Source organism: Strongylocentrotus purpuratus, unplaced genomic scaffold, assembly GCF_000002235.5.
Source record: "Strongylocentrotus purpuratus isolate Spur 01 unplaced genomic scaffold, Spur_5.0 spur5_scaffold_12, whole genome shotgun sequence".
Classification (NCBI taxonomy): Eukaryota; Metazoa; Echinodermata; class Echinoidea; order Camarodonta; family Strongylocentrotidae; genus Strongylocentrotus; species Strongylocentrotus purpuratus.
The window spans coordinates 11,888,932-11,905,728 of NW_022145597.1; the positions used below are offsets into that span (position 1 = coordinate 11,888,932).

The 16,797-nt window shown below is 38.8% G+C and overlaps 1 protein-coding gene across 1 annotated transcript; it reads right to left on the reverse strand.

Annotated features, from left to right (window-relative positions):
* Nucleotides 1-2,454: 2,454 nt before the first annotated feature.
* LOC115922466 lies at nucleotides 2,455-13,942 on the reverse strand. The gene is made up of 9 exons (XM_030981366.1): nucleotides 13,706-13,942; nucleotides 12,284-12,471; nucleotides 11,562-11,775; nucleotides 10,292-10,368; nucleotides 7,591-7,806; nucleotides 7,077-7,168; nucleotides 4,565-4,695; nucleotides 2,930-4,025; nucleotides 2,455-2,568 (listed from the first exon to the last, which is right to left on the reverse strand). Exons 2-9 carry the CDS (start codon nucleotides 12,459-12,461, stop codon nucleotides 2,455-2,457), a joined length of 2,118 nt encoding a protein of 705 aa, XP_030837226.1. The 5' UTR covers nucleotides 12,462-12,471; nucleotides 13,706-13,942.
* Nucleotides 13,943-16,797: the final 2,855 nt, after the last annotated feature.

Consider the following 16,797-nt stretch of genomic DNA (forward strand, 5'->3'; position numbering starts at 1 on the left):
GTGATGGGAGTATTTAGACCCCAGCCTTACCACCTGTGAGATCTTAATTTCCAAAAGCAAATTAGAGTAGGATTAAACTTGTATGTCACGCCAAATATGTGAGTGTGTCTGTGTCCGTGTGGGTGTTGGGTGTATGAATTGGTGGGTCTGGATGTGTTCAGAGATGGATGTGTGTTGGCGTGGACCTGTATGCAAGTGTTTATAATTGTTTGTATCCCAGTGCTTTATTTTGATTCTTTAATTTTGCTTGATTTTTATTTCATTTTTTGCTGCGTACATCAGCCAAACGACCTTTAAGAGTACCAACTCTGTATGCGTGCCTGCAAGCGAGGTTAGGACCTTCCGATAATTATACTAACAGTGACCCAACATTTGCTCCTTCGATAATTGTTCAGGGTTTTATCTCGTAAGAGGTAAAGGGTTGGGTTTAGGGCTGCATATCGGCGTTATAGAGGGTTTATGATTAGCATTGCTGTTAGATATAGTGTAGGGTCGAGGGTTGAAGTTCGGAATTCGGTTAGTGTAGGAAATTAACTCATAGCAATTGTCGCAGGAGCAAGTTTCGTACCACTGTAAAAACCCATATAACTGGTTCAAATAGTAGTAACTTTCTCACCTCATTCAAGTAGCTGAGAACTGTCAGGTTGCTCCGAAAGTTGTCCAGTTCCTTCTCCAGTAGTCCTCGGTGTTTGAATAGGGTTGTGAGGGACAGTCGGTAAGCCGTAACTGTACGCTGAAATGACATCGGTTCGAACTTCCACCAACGAGCTACAAAGTGGCAAATGGACATAGAATACAGATTAAATATGTTGCATTGCTTTGTATTTGCTAAACATCCCATGCACAAAATGTCTTCAATGGTAATTATCAATCAGAAACAACTTCGAAAAACCCTACTTGGACAACAACGAATACCTCAAAGTGGACATAGTGCTATTTATCATTAGGGGCAGTACGTACGAAAAGCAAATATGAAACTCTATCGAGTTCAATTTGTAAAATCTTGCTTTTGATATTCATATTTTACATGTTTTTTGCAAGTTCGAACGAATTTGATAAATGATTAATCATTTATGAATTTTTAAGATAATAAGCCCATAGCATTAAGAAAATTAAATAAATTTACAAAAGCTTGACTTTGCATTCTTTTCCCCGATATCGTTTGCTCGGTTTTCTCGAAGTTGTTTCTGACTGTTTACCAGGTGTTGCTGAATTGGCCTTGTTTTCTCCGGCCTTCGATGCAGAGTAAAGGAGCCCCATCAACCTGTCTGCAGCGGCAAGGGCACGGCGCCCCCAGGGGCGGTGAGGGTTACTGAAGACAGGACATTCCATCAAAACAAAGATGAACCGAAGAGCTTCGACGTGGAGTATTGACTGAGGTACGATGTTACACAGATCAACAGAGATCACATCGGAGAGCTGTGGAAATGAAATTATTTGTAGAATTTAATTACTGGTAAAGATATGGCATAATTGTGTCCAAAAGATGACATAACTGATGTTTTGAAATTTGTAGCATGGCGTATAGTAACGTTGTATTGTAATTGTTAATTTGTTGTTACCTTTGGTAGCGTTTTCAAAAGTTCCATTTGATCTTTACAGCAAATTAAAACATTTTTTCCGGACAAGAAAATCAAATAATTAAAAGTAATTAACACAAAACAAAAGTTTTAGGAATCGTGGTGTTTCATTTACTTCCTCTGTTGAGTTTACCCAAAACAGTTTATCCGTATCTCTTCCTAGGAAACGTGTGTTTTCTTGATAAATACATATTTTTTCGTTCGATAAATAAATTCTGTTCTCATCAAAAATAGAGAAAAATGGAAAATATGATTAGCTTGTAGTTCGATAACAATTTATATGGTTACAAATTATATAAATATAATGATGAATTATTAGGTAAAGTGTAAAAATATCATCAGGTTTACCTTTTTTAGGAGTTTTTCGTTCTTGCTTATCACTTCGTAAGCCCTTCTTGCTGCTTTTAGATCAACATTAAGACCATTGACTTCGTTTGGTCTGAATATATAGAGTAGAAATATTAAAATGCGAAGTCAAATATTTTCAAGAAATCAATTTAACAGAGATTTCAATACCGTTTATTGTCGCCTATATAGAAATAATGTTCGGATTGTCGCCCATTATACGAGGTAGGGCAAAATTTTTAGGCTAGTGATTTTGCTTTTGGTTGATTTAAAAAAATTAAGTTCGAGCGTAGTAAATTAAAGATACAAATCCATTCGGAACATGTATAATCAAAAGGTAAGCTACGCTGTGGCGGTTGGGAGGGAACCCAATCCACCCATCATAAAGCAATACTGATAAATAAAGATACTAAAACGAGATGTGTGCCTGTGAAATGATGTTACTTCTAAAATATCATCATTACCCTGTTTGGCGAAAGGATGCATTTAGGCAAGCAGGAGATGAGAACACCATGCTTGCATATTGGAATTAGGCGTCCTCTTCAGTGATGTCTCCTCCCACGTCACTTAAACTCTGCAGCAGTTCGGCAGATAGTGTATCGATCTCCTTTCCAGGGTTAATTGTAATTTGAACATCTTTCCTCTGTGGTTTAGAGAAAAGAAGAAGCTTGGAATGAATACCCGCTCATATTCAAAATGGTATAACAACTAAAAAGACATCATGACCAGCAAATTAGATTATTATTGAATAATTCATGTCAGGTAAAATGTATTATCTTTGGACAAAATGTAATTTTAAACAACTAGCCCAAAATGTATTATTGAAATTATGAAATAATATTTTTCTATTTGAGAAAAAAAAATCAATTCGTAAATCATATTCAGGACGCCTTAAACATGACCAAATAATTTCAAGGTTGTCTTCCTCCTTTTTGGGTTGTCAGGAAACAGGAGCTACAACAACAACAACAAAAGCCACCACATACAACTTGAAGTACACATACCATCGGTTCGTCCTGCTCTATGATAAAGATTTTTTCCTGTCCAGCGCACAGTCGGCGCCAGGTTCTTGGTGGCCTTTGATTGTTCTCCTGACCAACATCAGCTTCGCCAGATACATCTTCCAACGTTTCTCTCGCAGGGCAGGCATGGTCGTTGGTGACCGAAATTGCATCCAATGTAGCAGAAAGATCAGTGATGCCGTCCTCAAAAGGAACCGGGTGTTCAATATGTAATGCGGGCTCATTCATCACAGAAACACCCTCTTCAGCAGTATCTGCGGTGCCTAGGGTCAAATAAACCGCAGGATGTGTTGCAGCATCAGATGAAAGTATCACAATCCTCTCTTCTGAGCAAGTGTTGGACTTAGAGATATTACTTCCCGACTGTCGGGAGTGAAGTTCAGTTGCTGTTCTATCCATGTCCGTAGTTGCTCCCTCGTTGTCCTTTGTTGATTGTCTGTATTCGTCGAAAGACTTACTATGGGGCTCAGGTGACGTTTCAACTGAATATGTATGGTTCCTTGACATGTCCTCTTGCTCATCAATGTGCGAACATCTAACTCCCGGATCATCATGAAATGCATCACAGCAAATACTGATATAATCCTCATCGCAAGTCACAAAGGAATCATCATCAATGTATGCGTCGTCAATGCTGCTACTGCAGTCGAAAAAATCTTCATTGCAGTCTTCATAAAATCCACCAAATCCTCGATCGTCTATGGAATCATGCTCTGTGGTGCCTTGAGCTTCATTCGTACAACCATCTGAATCACCATGGTTGCTGTCTGTGACTGTTCTCTCCTGCTGCTCTGTCTCTCTGACCATTGTATTGGTGTCAGCGACATCGTCTCTGCGGGTTCCTTCTCCGAACTTTTCGATACGTTCGTAGTCCTCTACAGGCCTTGATGGTTCCCAAACCTTTGGGTCAAAGGCGTAACGACCGGGTGGCCAATCAGTGGACGATTCAGGTTCAAACACGTCAATCATCGAACCTCCTTCAAGGGGTTCAAGCTGTAAACCTCCACCCTCTTGGACCTTATCGTGATCAAGAACGAAGATGTCGTGGGTGACATCATCAACTGCATATGTACATCGACTGCAGGGAACGGTAAGATATAGAAGTCGAAGGTGTGTTGCGATATATACTTTTTGTCTTCAGTGGTGGATTAACACGAGAGTATCATTGAACTATTTCATCTCATTTATGTTGACTCATTCTTAGTATCTTTTGAAATAGTTTGGAAGCTGAGGGTCTTCCTCCAAGAAAAAATACCACAAGATTACTACGATAGAATCCTGTGAAATCTTTGGTAAGCACAGAGACAAGGTTAATTGTTTGCTTACTTTAGTCGTTTAGTCAGCCACCGATTTCAATCAATGGAAGTCTCTAATGGTAGCTATTGTGGACAATAATGCAGAATCATTATAACAGTGTTTCATCTACTAGTTTTAAAAGTATCAACAGATTAAGAGGCCCCCGACAATCAGTTTGCCATACAAAACGGGACTGTTATGCTAATTTTGTGGGGAAAAAATAAATGAATCAATACTTTGAAAAGCTATAGCAGAAAATAACAACAACTAAAAAAACGAACAAACCAATAAATAATAACAACAAAATACATGAATGCATACCTGGTTGATTCCAGGAAAGAGAACGTGCGGAAACGTTTGGGGCGTCCAGGTCTCAGTTCAGAATCGCCCCATTCTTCAGAGTCACAAGGGCACCTGTCTACACCCATACCATATACCAACAGCTGGCCATTCTACGGAAAAGAAATCGCGAGATCTAAAAAAATATTTAACTCAAGAAGACCAATCACAAAACAATACTTTATATATGATCTAAGAATTGAGAGATCTTGAACCTCTCTTCGTAAAAACTTACAGAATTACTCTAGTGAAAACCACGATTCATAACCTTGTAACTAAACAGTATAGTTGTATATAGTAACCAGTCTCATTTTAGTATTGTACACAAATCTTATTTATAAGATTGGAAAGCCATCATGTATTTTTCAATTAACTTTATTGTAGGCGTTAGATAACGAGAGTCAGACTCGACTAGCACATGTGCTATTTTTGACTCTATTTTACCATCGATCACAAACTCATTGTAAATAATCATTTATTGTTTTACTCTTGAAGCAAAGTTTACTTTATATTTGTCATAATGCATATGTGTATCGCTGTAGAACATGTATTTTTTATAAATCATGTTATATTGACATTGTCATTGTACATTTATCTTTTGTTTTAATATTTTCAATGGTGGTGAATAAATAAATTCAATCCAATTCAATATGTATATTTATTGGAAGACCTGAAATATCCTCACTAAAACTATATCAGGCATTTGAATGGTCAACATCTACGGGAGGTAGAGGGTGAAAATGATATTACATGAATATCCAGCCTTGATAGCAAACTATTTAGGAGGAAAACAGAAAAATCTTTAAAGTAGACGGGTGGCATTATTGAATGAAATCGGACAAAACATGACAAAGTTGTGAATATCCAAATGTTGATATCAGTGTATGTATGGGCTCTTCACAACTCCAATTTGTTCTTACACTGAAAATGATTGCTTCATTGTCAAAATCATTCAATAAATTGGGGTAAAAATAATTATTCCACCATTATGACCAACAGTGTACTTTGAGTAGAGCCTTTAAGAGAGAAGATATTTAGGAGAAAACTTCAATTTACGATATTTTTGTACACGTCAAACGGTAGAGTTATTCGCATCAACGTAAAAATTCAGTGCCAATTCAAGATTTAAAAATCTCATATTACTAACATTCATAACTTGTTGTTGTTAGTATTGGTCCGATTTGTTTTAAACCTTCACCATTATGTTAGACCTATTGTGCTGCTTTCATACAATTGAACTTATAGCAAGAGTTGGATTGCCCTTTTTTCTTTAATTCCACATAAATTTATATCCATACGTCTCATTGTATTTATCATGGGATATATATACTATAGGCTGCAAGATTAGTTAAATGTTTTTAGTGCAAGATTAATCTGTACTGGTTTTTAAAGAAAACGATTGTCATGGAGGTAATCAACAACAGAAAGTTTTAATTTTGAAAATCCATTGTGTTGCATATATCCGTCCTTCCATCGATTGGTGCCTATTGTTTTGTACAAAATTGCACGTGTGTAAATCGTGCAGAGAAACGAAAATCAACCAAAGTGTTTAATTCAGGCTGGCACGGAGTCGAAAATAACTATAGAATGAGCGCCAAAGTTTGCAAGAGTACATTCACTGGTCGTTCTACCTGTCTCGGGATCGCTACATCGGCATTTTATCTTGTTAAGCTTCGACAGGGACCTATTATTTCAAGCTCATATTTTGATAATGAAATATTAGCATGGAATGATCTCACTTTACGAAGTAAACAAGTGTAAAGTATATGAGCAGTAAGAAGGATTATCTTTCATCTGCGACTGGTTCCACTTATATGAGGAGTAAATCAAAGAGTAACCAAAAGTAGGTAGTTGTTCAAGTAAGTTGTGATCATTTGTATAAATGTACAATAATCATGACACTGCTGAAAAAATGTATACCAACAAATATAAATTACTACATGTAAAGCCCATGCTTTTTATATGATAATGATAATGATTATAATAATAGTAATAATAAATCGCCTCCTTCCAGAATGATACCAATTGAACAACTGGGTGGGGAGAAGCAATGCAGATTAAATGCCTTGCTTAAGTGTGTAAGTCGGCGGTTGCCCGGCTAAACGTCGCCTAGCGCTACACTACCTTTTGCCGGGTTAAATTGCGCGTTCGGGCTTTTTTGTTTCAAGCAAAACGTAGTGTATCGAAAGAAAGATATATTTGGACATTAATTTGAGAACATAATAAATCAGGTAAATATTTTTCTCTAAAAATAGTTGTGACTACATGGAACATAGAAACAATTTCATTTTGAGCACTTGAGGTAAGTGTTAAAACTTCAAACGCGTTTTTCCCGGTTCCCCATTTTTGCTACCAGCGCCCTCCCTTTATATGCTCTTTTACCGGGCAACCGACGAAGAGTCATACCGGGGATCGAACCGATTACCTTCGAATCTCCAGTTCAGTGTTTAAACCACTAATCTACTACACCTCTATAAATTAAACGTGCTCTTACCTGTTGAAGGAAGCTTGTATGGTACATTCCGCACGAGACAACCTTGACATTGTCTTGTGATAAGGAACCCAACTTGACCGGTAGCTTCACATCTAAAGAAGACGGTTAGAAGATAAGACAGTAAGACTTAGGTCAATGGAAAGATACAAATTATACCTCTTGGTATCAAGGGTGTATCCAAAGGTGGGGGGGGGGGATGGTGAAGGGGTGGAGGATGGATTACGTCAAAACCCTTAACCTGTTAAAATTATATATTAATGATAATAATATGCGATACATAATATTGTTCTTATCCACTATGCAATTTGGTACCCAATGCCCTTACGTATTACCCGGATCTTGCTTCATGCTTTTCCCAAAAATATTGACTTTTACAAATAATTTACCTTCTTTCTTACCATTTTCTTGTTCCTCGTTTTTCGTTATTTATGTTCGTGTGTTACTTGCTTGCTTGAAGCCGTGTCATGAAGTATTTCGAAACAAAGATGTAATATTAGAAATCACTGTCGCTTACCATCTAACTGCTGTAATCCCAACTGCCCATGCGTGTTACTGCCCCACACAAAGATTGACCCGGTAGTGGAAAGAGCAACGGAGTGAGCGCCGCCAGCAGCAATGTGCTGCAATGGGATTCCCCAAAGACCTTCGATTTCAAAGGGTTTCGCTTGCTCCGTGGTCTTCACACCTAGCTGACCATGAAGATTGCAACCCCATAAAAACAGCCGCCGATCTAGCAAAGAGGCAGTGAAAACATTTCCATCTTTATAACACATACACTACACTCAAACACACATACACAAAGTGTTAAGTTACACTTTAGTTACACTTTTAATCAAGAAAAGCACGAATAGTTTGACCAACCAAAACAATTCAACGCAAAGCGTAGCATCCCCTCGCCGGGTACAAATGGCCTATAATTGTTATTGTTGCATATTTCATGCCTTTGACTTTTTACTTACATGCTAATAACTAAATTACTTACGTTATTGAATAAAAATCCCATCTTCAGTTCGCATATTAGGTATTTTTACATATCTAATAACCTTGTGGTAGATGTATAGACCGATGTTTATACGTACTCGTCCTGTGGACGAGTTGGGTAGAGTTTTGTTTTACAATGGTTCTCGAAGAAGCTCAACGTGCAATGTTCATCTTAACCACTTTGTGTGACTGTGTCCAGGGGCGTCGTTAAAGGGGTGTGTGTGTGTGTGGGGGGGGGGGGGGAGGAAGTGGGGGTTCGACCCCCCCCCACAACAGTCAGAATATTGTCGGTACAATTGCGCTGCCGTCGGGAAAATGAGAAAAGAGGAGGGAAACAACGAGAAAAAAGAAAAGGGATAGAAAGGAAAGAAAGGAAAAGAAAGGAAAGAGAAGCAAAGAACGAAAGAGAAAAAGAAAAAGAGGAAGGAGAGGAAAAAAGGAAAAGAAAGGAATGGAAGAAACGGAAGAAAAGGGGAAAAGAAAAAAGAATAAAGAAAAAAGGTAAAGGAAACAAAAGAAACGGGAGATGAAAGAGCAAAGAAAGAGGGGAGGTGGGGGTAAGAGCATGAGAGAGGAGGGATGGAAGTCAACTAAAAAGGGGATTCTTGGGTGATGTCGTCTCGTCGAGGGAGCGGGAAAGATACGCATAGGTATGCTGCTGTGTCGGTATTCTTGCTAGATCCTCGTGTATTATATCAATGCAGAAGTTTAAAGTCGGTGAGATGTATAATGTTGGTCGGCCGGCAAATTTTCTCAATTTTTCACCTTCCTAAAATATCAGCAAAAGAAATCGGAGGTTTAAAATTTTGGGGGAAACTAAATTCAGACAAGGATTAAGAGTCGAGAACGCGGTACAACCATGGAGTTACTAGCCATGGTACAACGATTCGTCTTTTTCTCTAATAATTTAAGGAAACGTCAAGTTTCCGCGCTTCGCGTGGGAGGAAATAAACTGCATTCAGTCAAGGATTAAGAATCCAGAACGGTAAAACGAATCGTCTTCTTTCTCTATAATTTAAGGAAACGGCAAGTTTCCGCGCTTCGCGTGGGAGTAAAGAAATTGCATTAAGACAAGGATTAAGTGAAGAGAACGGTACAACGAATTGTCTTCTTTCTCTAATAATTTAAGAAAACGTCAAAGCTTTTGCGCCGGAGCCGGGGGGGGGGGGGGGGGAGAGACTTAGTTCAGACAAGGATGAAGAGCCGAGAACGATACTACGCATCGTCTTCTTTCTCTACAATTCAAAGCTTCCGCTTCGCGCCGGAGGGAAAGAACTGAATTCAGACAAGGATTAAGAGTCGAGAACGCTAAAACGAATCGTTTTCTTTCTCTATTATTTAAAGTTTCCGCGTTTCGCGTGGGAGGTAAGAAATCTGCATTCAGACAAGAATTAAGTGACGTGAACGGTACAAGGAATCGTCTTATTTCTCTAATAATTCAAGGAAACGTCAAAGCTTCCGCTTCGCGCGGGAGGGAAAAACTGAATTCAGACAAGGATTAAGAGTCGAGAACGCTAAAACGAATCGTTTTCTTTCTCTATTATTTAAAGTTTCCGCGTTTCGCGTGGGAGGTAAGAAATCTGCATTCAGACAAGAATTAAGTGACGTGAACGGTACAAGGAATCGTCTTATTTCTCTAATAATTCAAGGAAACGTCAAAGCTTCCGCTTCGCGCGGGAGGGAAAAACTGAATTCAGACAAGGATTAAGAGTCGAGAACGGTCAAACGAATCGTCTTCTTTTTCTATAAGTTAAGGAAACGTCAATGAAAGGCGGGAAAACTTTCTAATTTCTTGATTTTGGTCGCATAATTCATTCATTATTATTTAGCTATTTAAGATTCGTGCGTGAGGAATTTCATTGTTAGCGTGAGAGCGTGAGGCAAATATTTCGAAATCAGGGAACGCGTCACAGTTTAATATAATGTAGAGTACTTATCTTTTACTGTGGTGCAGTGTGTACGAAAGCAATAGGGCACATTTAGTGAAGTCAACCTGCTGTTGATATTTTGAAAGTCTAAATATTCCTGTTAATCCTTAGACGATAAGTCTTAGGCAATACGTGTAGCATTTAAATAACAAATTTTAAAACAATATCCACAGTAATAATTTGAATTGTTTATTTTACACACATATATATGTATATATATATTGTACGTTATTAGATGTTTTCGAATTATTTGCGTGTCAGCGGTTTTCCAAAGTTGTGTCTGACTGGAAAAGAAAAACTGATTACCTCTAGTGAGTGCGAGTGAATGGTCGTCTCCGCAGGCAATCTGGATGACGTCATAGTTGGAGAGTTCTTCGATCAATCTGAAAACATGCAAGTTGTTGAAATAATTAAAGCTGGGATATATTACCCGCCATCGCCACCACTGCTGCAATGTATTTGTAACTGCGTCATCTGTCGGCAAAGGCATACATAGAGCGATTTCCGGTTCCTGTCGTGCAGTTGGTGATGCATTGTGGGACATGGCTGTCCATTCGGGACATTGTTAGCAGCAAATGGCAGTATACGTAAATCCAAAGTAGTGTAAGTAGAACACCCAGACTTAAAGACGAATTTAAGTTTACACTTTCAAATTGGCTAATTAATAAACAAGAACATGAAATAATACTTAATAACAGATCATTTTGTGAATCTCAAATCATCAAGGTTTGTCCACTTTTTAATCGAATTTAATTGACAAAACAAAAAACTTCCTAAATTTCAAAATAAAACTATAGGTTGAAGATACATCAAATCAATAATGCTGCGAGAAATGTAGGCCAAACTTATTTCCTGAAAATTACTTCAAAAGCACGGAGAGGTCTAAATAATTGTTCATGTACATTTAGTTATTATCTAAACTAACGTAGTACTTGTCAATTATTCTTTAAAACTAACTGAAAAACTAATATTTTTATGGGAGCCTATTGTTCTGTGCAAACTTGCACGTATGGTTAATGGGCGACCATGCAGAGAGTTGAGAAAGCAACCAAAGTGTTAATATTTTCAGAAAATATCGTGGCGAACCCAGAGGTCTTTTACATGGGTTGCAAAGGTGTCCAACCCACCTCCCCCTGCCCCCGGTCAATCCTAAATTGGCTTACATGGTAATCCTATTACCTGTATGCCAGGATTTAATTTCAATAACTATTTGAATTTAAAATTTCAGTTTATTTTTCAGAACATCAAATATGAAAAAGAAAATGTGTTCCAATTTGTAACCCCCCCCCCCCCTGGTGGCAATTGCATACTATAAAAGGCACCTATTACATAATATTAATTGACTGATATAACTGGACTCTACTGGGAAACTTGTTTAGCATAATAGGCTGATCAGCCACAAGGAAAATTTATTTTCAGACAATTAGGAGTAAATACACAAAGAAGGTTTATGTATGATAATTTACACACATACTCTCTCTCTCTCTCTCCCCCCCCCCCCCCCCTCTCTCTCTATCTCCCCCCCCCCCCACCCACCCTCCGGTCATTGAATCCTGGATCCAGCACTGAGCCTAACCTTGGTTTGAAGTCTTGCGTTGTCTGGCTCCGGTTATGATGTTTCTTTTTCTTTTTCTTTTTCCGAATACCAAGCTGCCCGATATTGTTCTTACTCCAGCTGTAGACCAGACCATTAGCCGACAGGGCAAGGAAGCGATGTCGACCACAGCACACGCTCACGATGTCAACGTCGGGTTCATCCTCCTCTTCGGATGTCGGGAAGATCACCTCGACTGGTAGGAGAGAAAGTTGACAGAAGGAATATTCAAATGCAATTATATACAGATTTAAGGCAAATTCCCTCCAAGCAAAAAACAAAGAAAGACAAAGGGGGCAAAGGGGATGGCTATCAAAACAAAAGGATAAAAGGATCGCGTTCAATGTACGAAAATTATGAAAAGCACAAGAGTCAGGACTTTCGTGACCCCCCCCCCCCCCCATGCTCATGATATTTAATTCTCTGTACTAATTCAGAATTCTTCTTGCCTGGGAATAAAGAAAAGATCTACACCACTTTTAAACTTGAGCCTGATATTTGGCCTATGCCATTATTACATGTATTATTAATTGATTCACAAGTGAGAATAGGACAGAGAAATCATTGCTCTTGACTTGACTTTTGAGTGACTTTGTGATCTTGTTGATGCAACAATATGAGAGAAAAAAATAAAAAATAAACCTATTGCCTCCGTAAACCTTTTACTCTTTGCATTAAGCATTAAGTATTCATCAATTTCTTACCATAATTCTCCGGTTGGCTAACACCTGTCGGGTCACAAGTGTAGACACGCCCACTGAAGGTTGTCATGACTACGCACTCAGGGTTACCGCAGACATCTTTGATCGGATAACCTTCTAAAGATGTCCTCTTGAGCATCATGATAGCATCACCATCATCCGAATGATCAGATGAAGCCATTGTGTTGTTGCTAGAAGAGCAAAGTGGTACTATAAGTTTATTATACATTATGTCCTTTATTTGATTTACCCGTCTATGGTTTACCCACACGTTATGTGTGTGCACAGGTTGGTTATTATGACAGGCGATTTAAAAGAGATATTCGACGTAGTTTACAAGCAAAATCGTTCCAAAAAAAATGCTCATTACCCCTCCCATGCCTATTCGCCGCTCAGTATTTCTCACTTATTGCCCCCTCCCCCATCCCCCGCCATCGTCACTGGCTGGATCCGCCCCTAATGCAGGCACACTAAACATCAGGGGGTGTTTAACAAAGATCCCAAGTCAAACTTAACTCTAAGTTGGACTTAAATATTATGGAGAGCCATTTGTAGCCTTAAAATGAAATATATTCAAAAGCAAAAATTCAAGTATTTTAGATTTTTCATAAATTCCACATCAAGAACATGAAATCTCCTTGATAATAGAAAATATGAATCATTTGAATCAACATTTTATGCCTTTTAAAATAACTTTTACAAACCATTTTCAATGACGCTAACAGCTTTCCATAATATTTAAGTCCAACTTAGAGTTAAGTTCAAGTTAGGATCTTTGTGAAACACCCCCTGATGTTTTTATTACAGTTACGATTCATTTAAATCGTAAATAAACTATTGCGATTAATAGGGACTTTTAGATTTGCATGTTGACAGCCTTGACTGCAACGTGTGACGTCATTTTAAGGCACTGTGCATGCGTCTAGTACATACAAACATACATAATGGTATTTATCTAGCGCCTTTACATGCTCAAGGTACTAGTATGCCGCGTGCGCATAAAATTATACAGTTCCTCAGGTAGACAAAGGAACATCCCTTCCCTGCTATTATGTATAGAACAGGTGTCACATGCATATTCACATGTTCTACACATTTTTACATAATAGCAGTGAAGGGATGTTCTTCAGTTGTTGAGGGTAGAATGAGGAACTGTATATTTTGTCCTCTTTCTTTGTCCATGATTTTCATAGTGTTACTTCCTGCATGCATGTATATCGTCGAGTGCAATCTAAAATTGTTATATTTTTAGTCAACATGGTCAGTTAAGTGCGTTGACACGCATGATCAGTCGGCGTTCGTCGTGTTCTCGTCCACTCAATCTAAAAGTCCCTAATATCAACTCCTTACAAGACGGGGCCCTCGAGTAGAATAATACCAACAAAAAACATAACAACTGTGATTGAAATACCAATTATAGCTTACCTCTTACTCCCTTTCGACTCCTCTCTTAATTCTCCTCTGTGTCTTTATAATCATATATTAAACTGTTGGGTAAGCTGTGATCGGGCACTTACTGCAGCCTCTCAAACATCCAATGCAGAAACATGATATTTATACTCCGGATAAACAAGAGGTGGTGGTTTTCTCACATTTACGATGCGGAATGATATAACATCGCGATGTGAACAGCTATTTTGTAATCGACGTTGAATGATACCAACATAATAGGGTTATTATACGGCACAGACAGCTAGCGCGCCGCTTAAAAGGGGATTTTCTCCACGTTAGGTCCATGGTAAATGAAGACACGGCAAACAACCACTTACCTAGCCTATAATCTAGGCGGAGTGCCGAGCTTTTTTCTTTGCTGCTAGACTAACCTTAAGCAGAACGTCTGATACGGCGAGACTACGAACCGTGAGCCGCGGAGCGGCTCACCGCCTATAATCACTGGTCTAGCTTTAGTCGTTGTTTTTTTTTATTATCGACCATGAATCCGTGGCAGTTTTCGTACGAAAAAACCTCATGAATACGAAATGAACTCAACCAATCAGAAACACGTATGGAGAAGAGTCTATGCATATGCATATTATAAATCACGTGACATTACGTCATTTTCTTCATCCAAGATGGCGGGTAGTTCATGCGACGACGATCTTCTGCGAGAAAGTTTATCATATGCGGCCAACAAACTAGGCATTCTTAATGGAAAATTCAGAGAACTGCAGGAATCCGCTATTCGTAGCGTTATTGAAGCCGGCAGGGATATTTTTGTTGCATTACCTACTGGTTTTGGAAAGAGTGCAATATACCAAGCAATTAATCCCCTTGTGCTGTGATTTTCTACGCGACCACGGATTCTAAAATAGTAATGGACGAGCGCAATTTGTTTTCGTTGCGGTTTCTTATATCTGATTGGTCGAACGTAACATAGGTGTACCTTATTTGGTAGGGCTGTTGAATGATTCATAGATCCGCCATTTTTAATATATATGAATATTGATTAGTTAGACCAGTGATTATAGGCGGTGAGCCGCTTCGCGACTCACGGTTCGTAGTCTCGCCGTATCAGACGTTGTGCTTTAATAGGGTTAGTCTAGCAGCAAAGAAAAAAGCTCGGCACTCCGCCTAGATTATAGGCTACCACTTACCTCGAAACAACAACCAAAGCTGCCAGCTGCGTGAAACGTAAACACACTTACAGCTTTTACATGTTTGCCTCTTGTATAATAAAGAAATATAATAATGAAACGTGCATTTTCCTATTTGTTTCTTCTTACAGAGAAATGACATATTTATCAACCAGCTAAAAACAATTTAATTGTATTTTTCAAAGTGCAGTGAAGGTTAATAATTATTTGTCCTCAAATATCATACTGTTTTGTCCACTGATAATGGTATTGGAATCATCTTGGATTCAGGATATTCTATCAAGTTGAAAAATAGCACATTGGGATTCCCAAGTAGGATTAAAATGTGAATTATTAGTCTAAAGATTCAGACCATTTATTCTAGTTAAAGCTCCATCGTACATAGGGAATGGTTCATGCGGGGATCGAGAGAGAGAGAGAGAGAGAGAGAGAGAGGGGTGGGAGGGGGAGGGGTACCTTACCCCAACAGTTCAAAAATAACTAGTGTTCAAGGCGATGGATGGCCTTGTGCTGCACATAATGCGAAGGTTGGAGAGGTAGCTAACTTATATTGCATGCCCGAATATCAGCTTTCCAGAGTATAATTTTACGTCTGGTAAGCAAAAATAAATAAATCACAGTGGTAAGAATATTTCATCAATAAAATACACAGAACAAAACATGGAATGATTTCGCTAGGTAACCAAATATGCAGGCACGTAGCCAGAGATTGATGTTTGGGGGGGGGGGGGGCACACATACATGTAATCGATCGAGGTCCAAAAAGTGGTCTAATTTTTTTTTTTTTGGGGGGGGGGCACGTGCCCCCCCCCCCCCCCCCCCCCCCCCCCTTGGCTACGTGCCTGCAAATATGAGCCAAGATATGTTCTGGGGTACTTAAAGTACTCTGAATATTCTATCGGTGGTTATTTTCGAAATTTTAGAGGTCTGCTCGATCCCCCCCCCCCCCCACGTAGGTCTACGCCTTACGTCTAATCGCATGAATCATTTTCTGTGCACGATGAAGCGTCAACCAGAATAAAGAGTCTGAATTGTTAGACTAACAAGCCACATGACACCCTGTCTGGGAATCCCTATGCGCTATTTTTAGCTTGATAGCTAACCTTGAATTGATCGTTTGATATCCCGCTACAAAGATGTTTCGAAGATGAGTCAGGGGATGAAACGGTGTGATTTTTGAGGAGAAAGAATAATAATACACTCCACTGCACTTTGAAAAATAACTGAATTGTTTTCAGCCACTCTGGTTTATAAACCTCTATTTTACTCTGTATTAGAAAAACATGTACGTAGCATGCTCCTTTACACGAGGCAATATGTAAACACTGTCATTGTGTTTTACGTTGCGCGTAGCTGGCAGCTTGGCTTTGTTTGTTTTGCCATTTCATCGCTAACATGGGGATTCCCCGTTCGAGTGCATATAATCTGCGTTGTAAAGTGGCCGTATATTCAACGTTGATTACACAATAGCTCTGCGTATGCTGAGATCGCGATGTTATTATTGCGCAACGTAAATCCCCGCCTCTTTTTTATCGTGACTATGAGCATTATGTTTCTGCACTGGATGCATAGGCCTACAAATGTACGATATGCTTCATTTGTGACTTTGCTTAGTGCTCGATCACAGGTAACCAAAAAGTTATATCTATACAGACACAGAGGAAATTAGAGAGAGGAGTAGAACGGGAATAAGAGGTAGGCTATATAGAACATAATATATTGCAGTTACGATTGTTATGTTATTTGTCTGTATTATTCTACGTTATTATTCTCGTTTTTTGAGGAGTTGATATCATTTGCGATTGATATAAATCACAACTATTATGTACATTAGATATAGGAGACTGTAAATTTGCTATTGTGACATAATCCTCTGTGTGACATAATCGTTGGCAGCGGGTACGTTACTTGGCTAAACAGGCT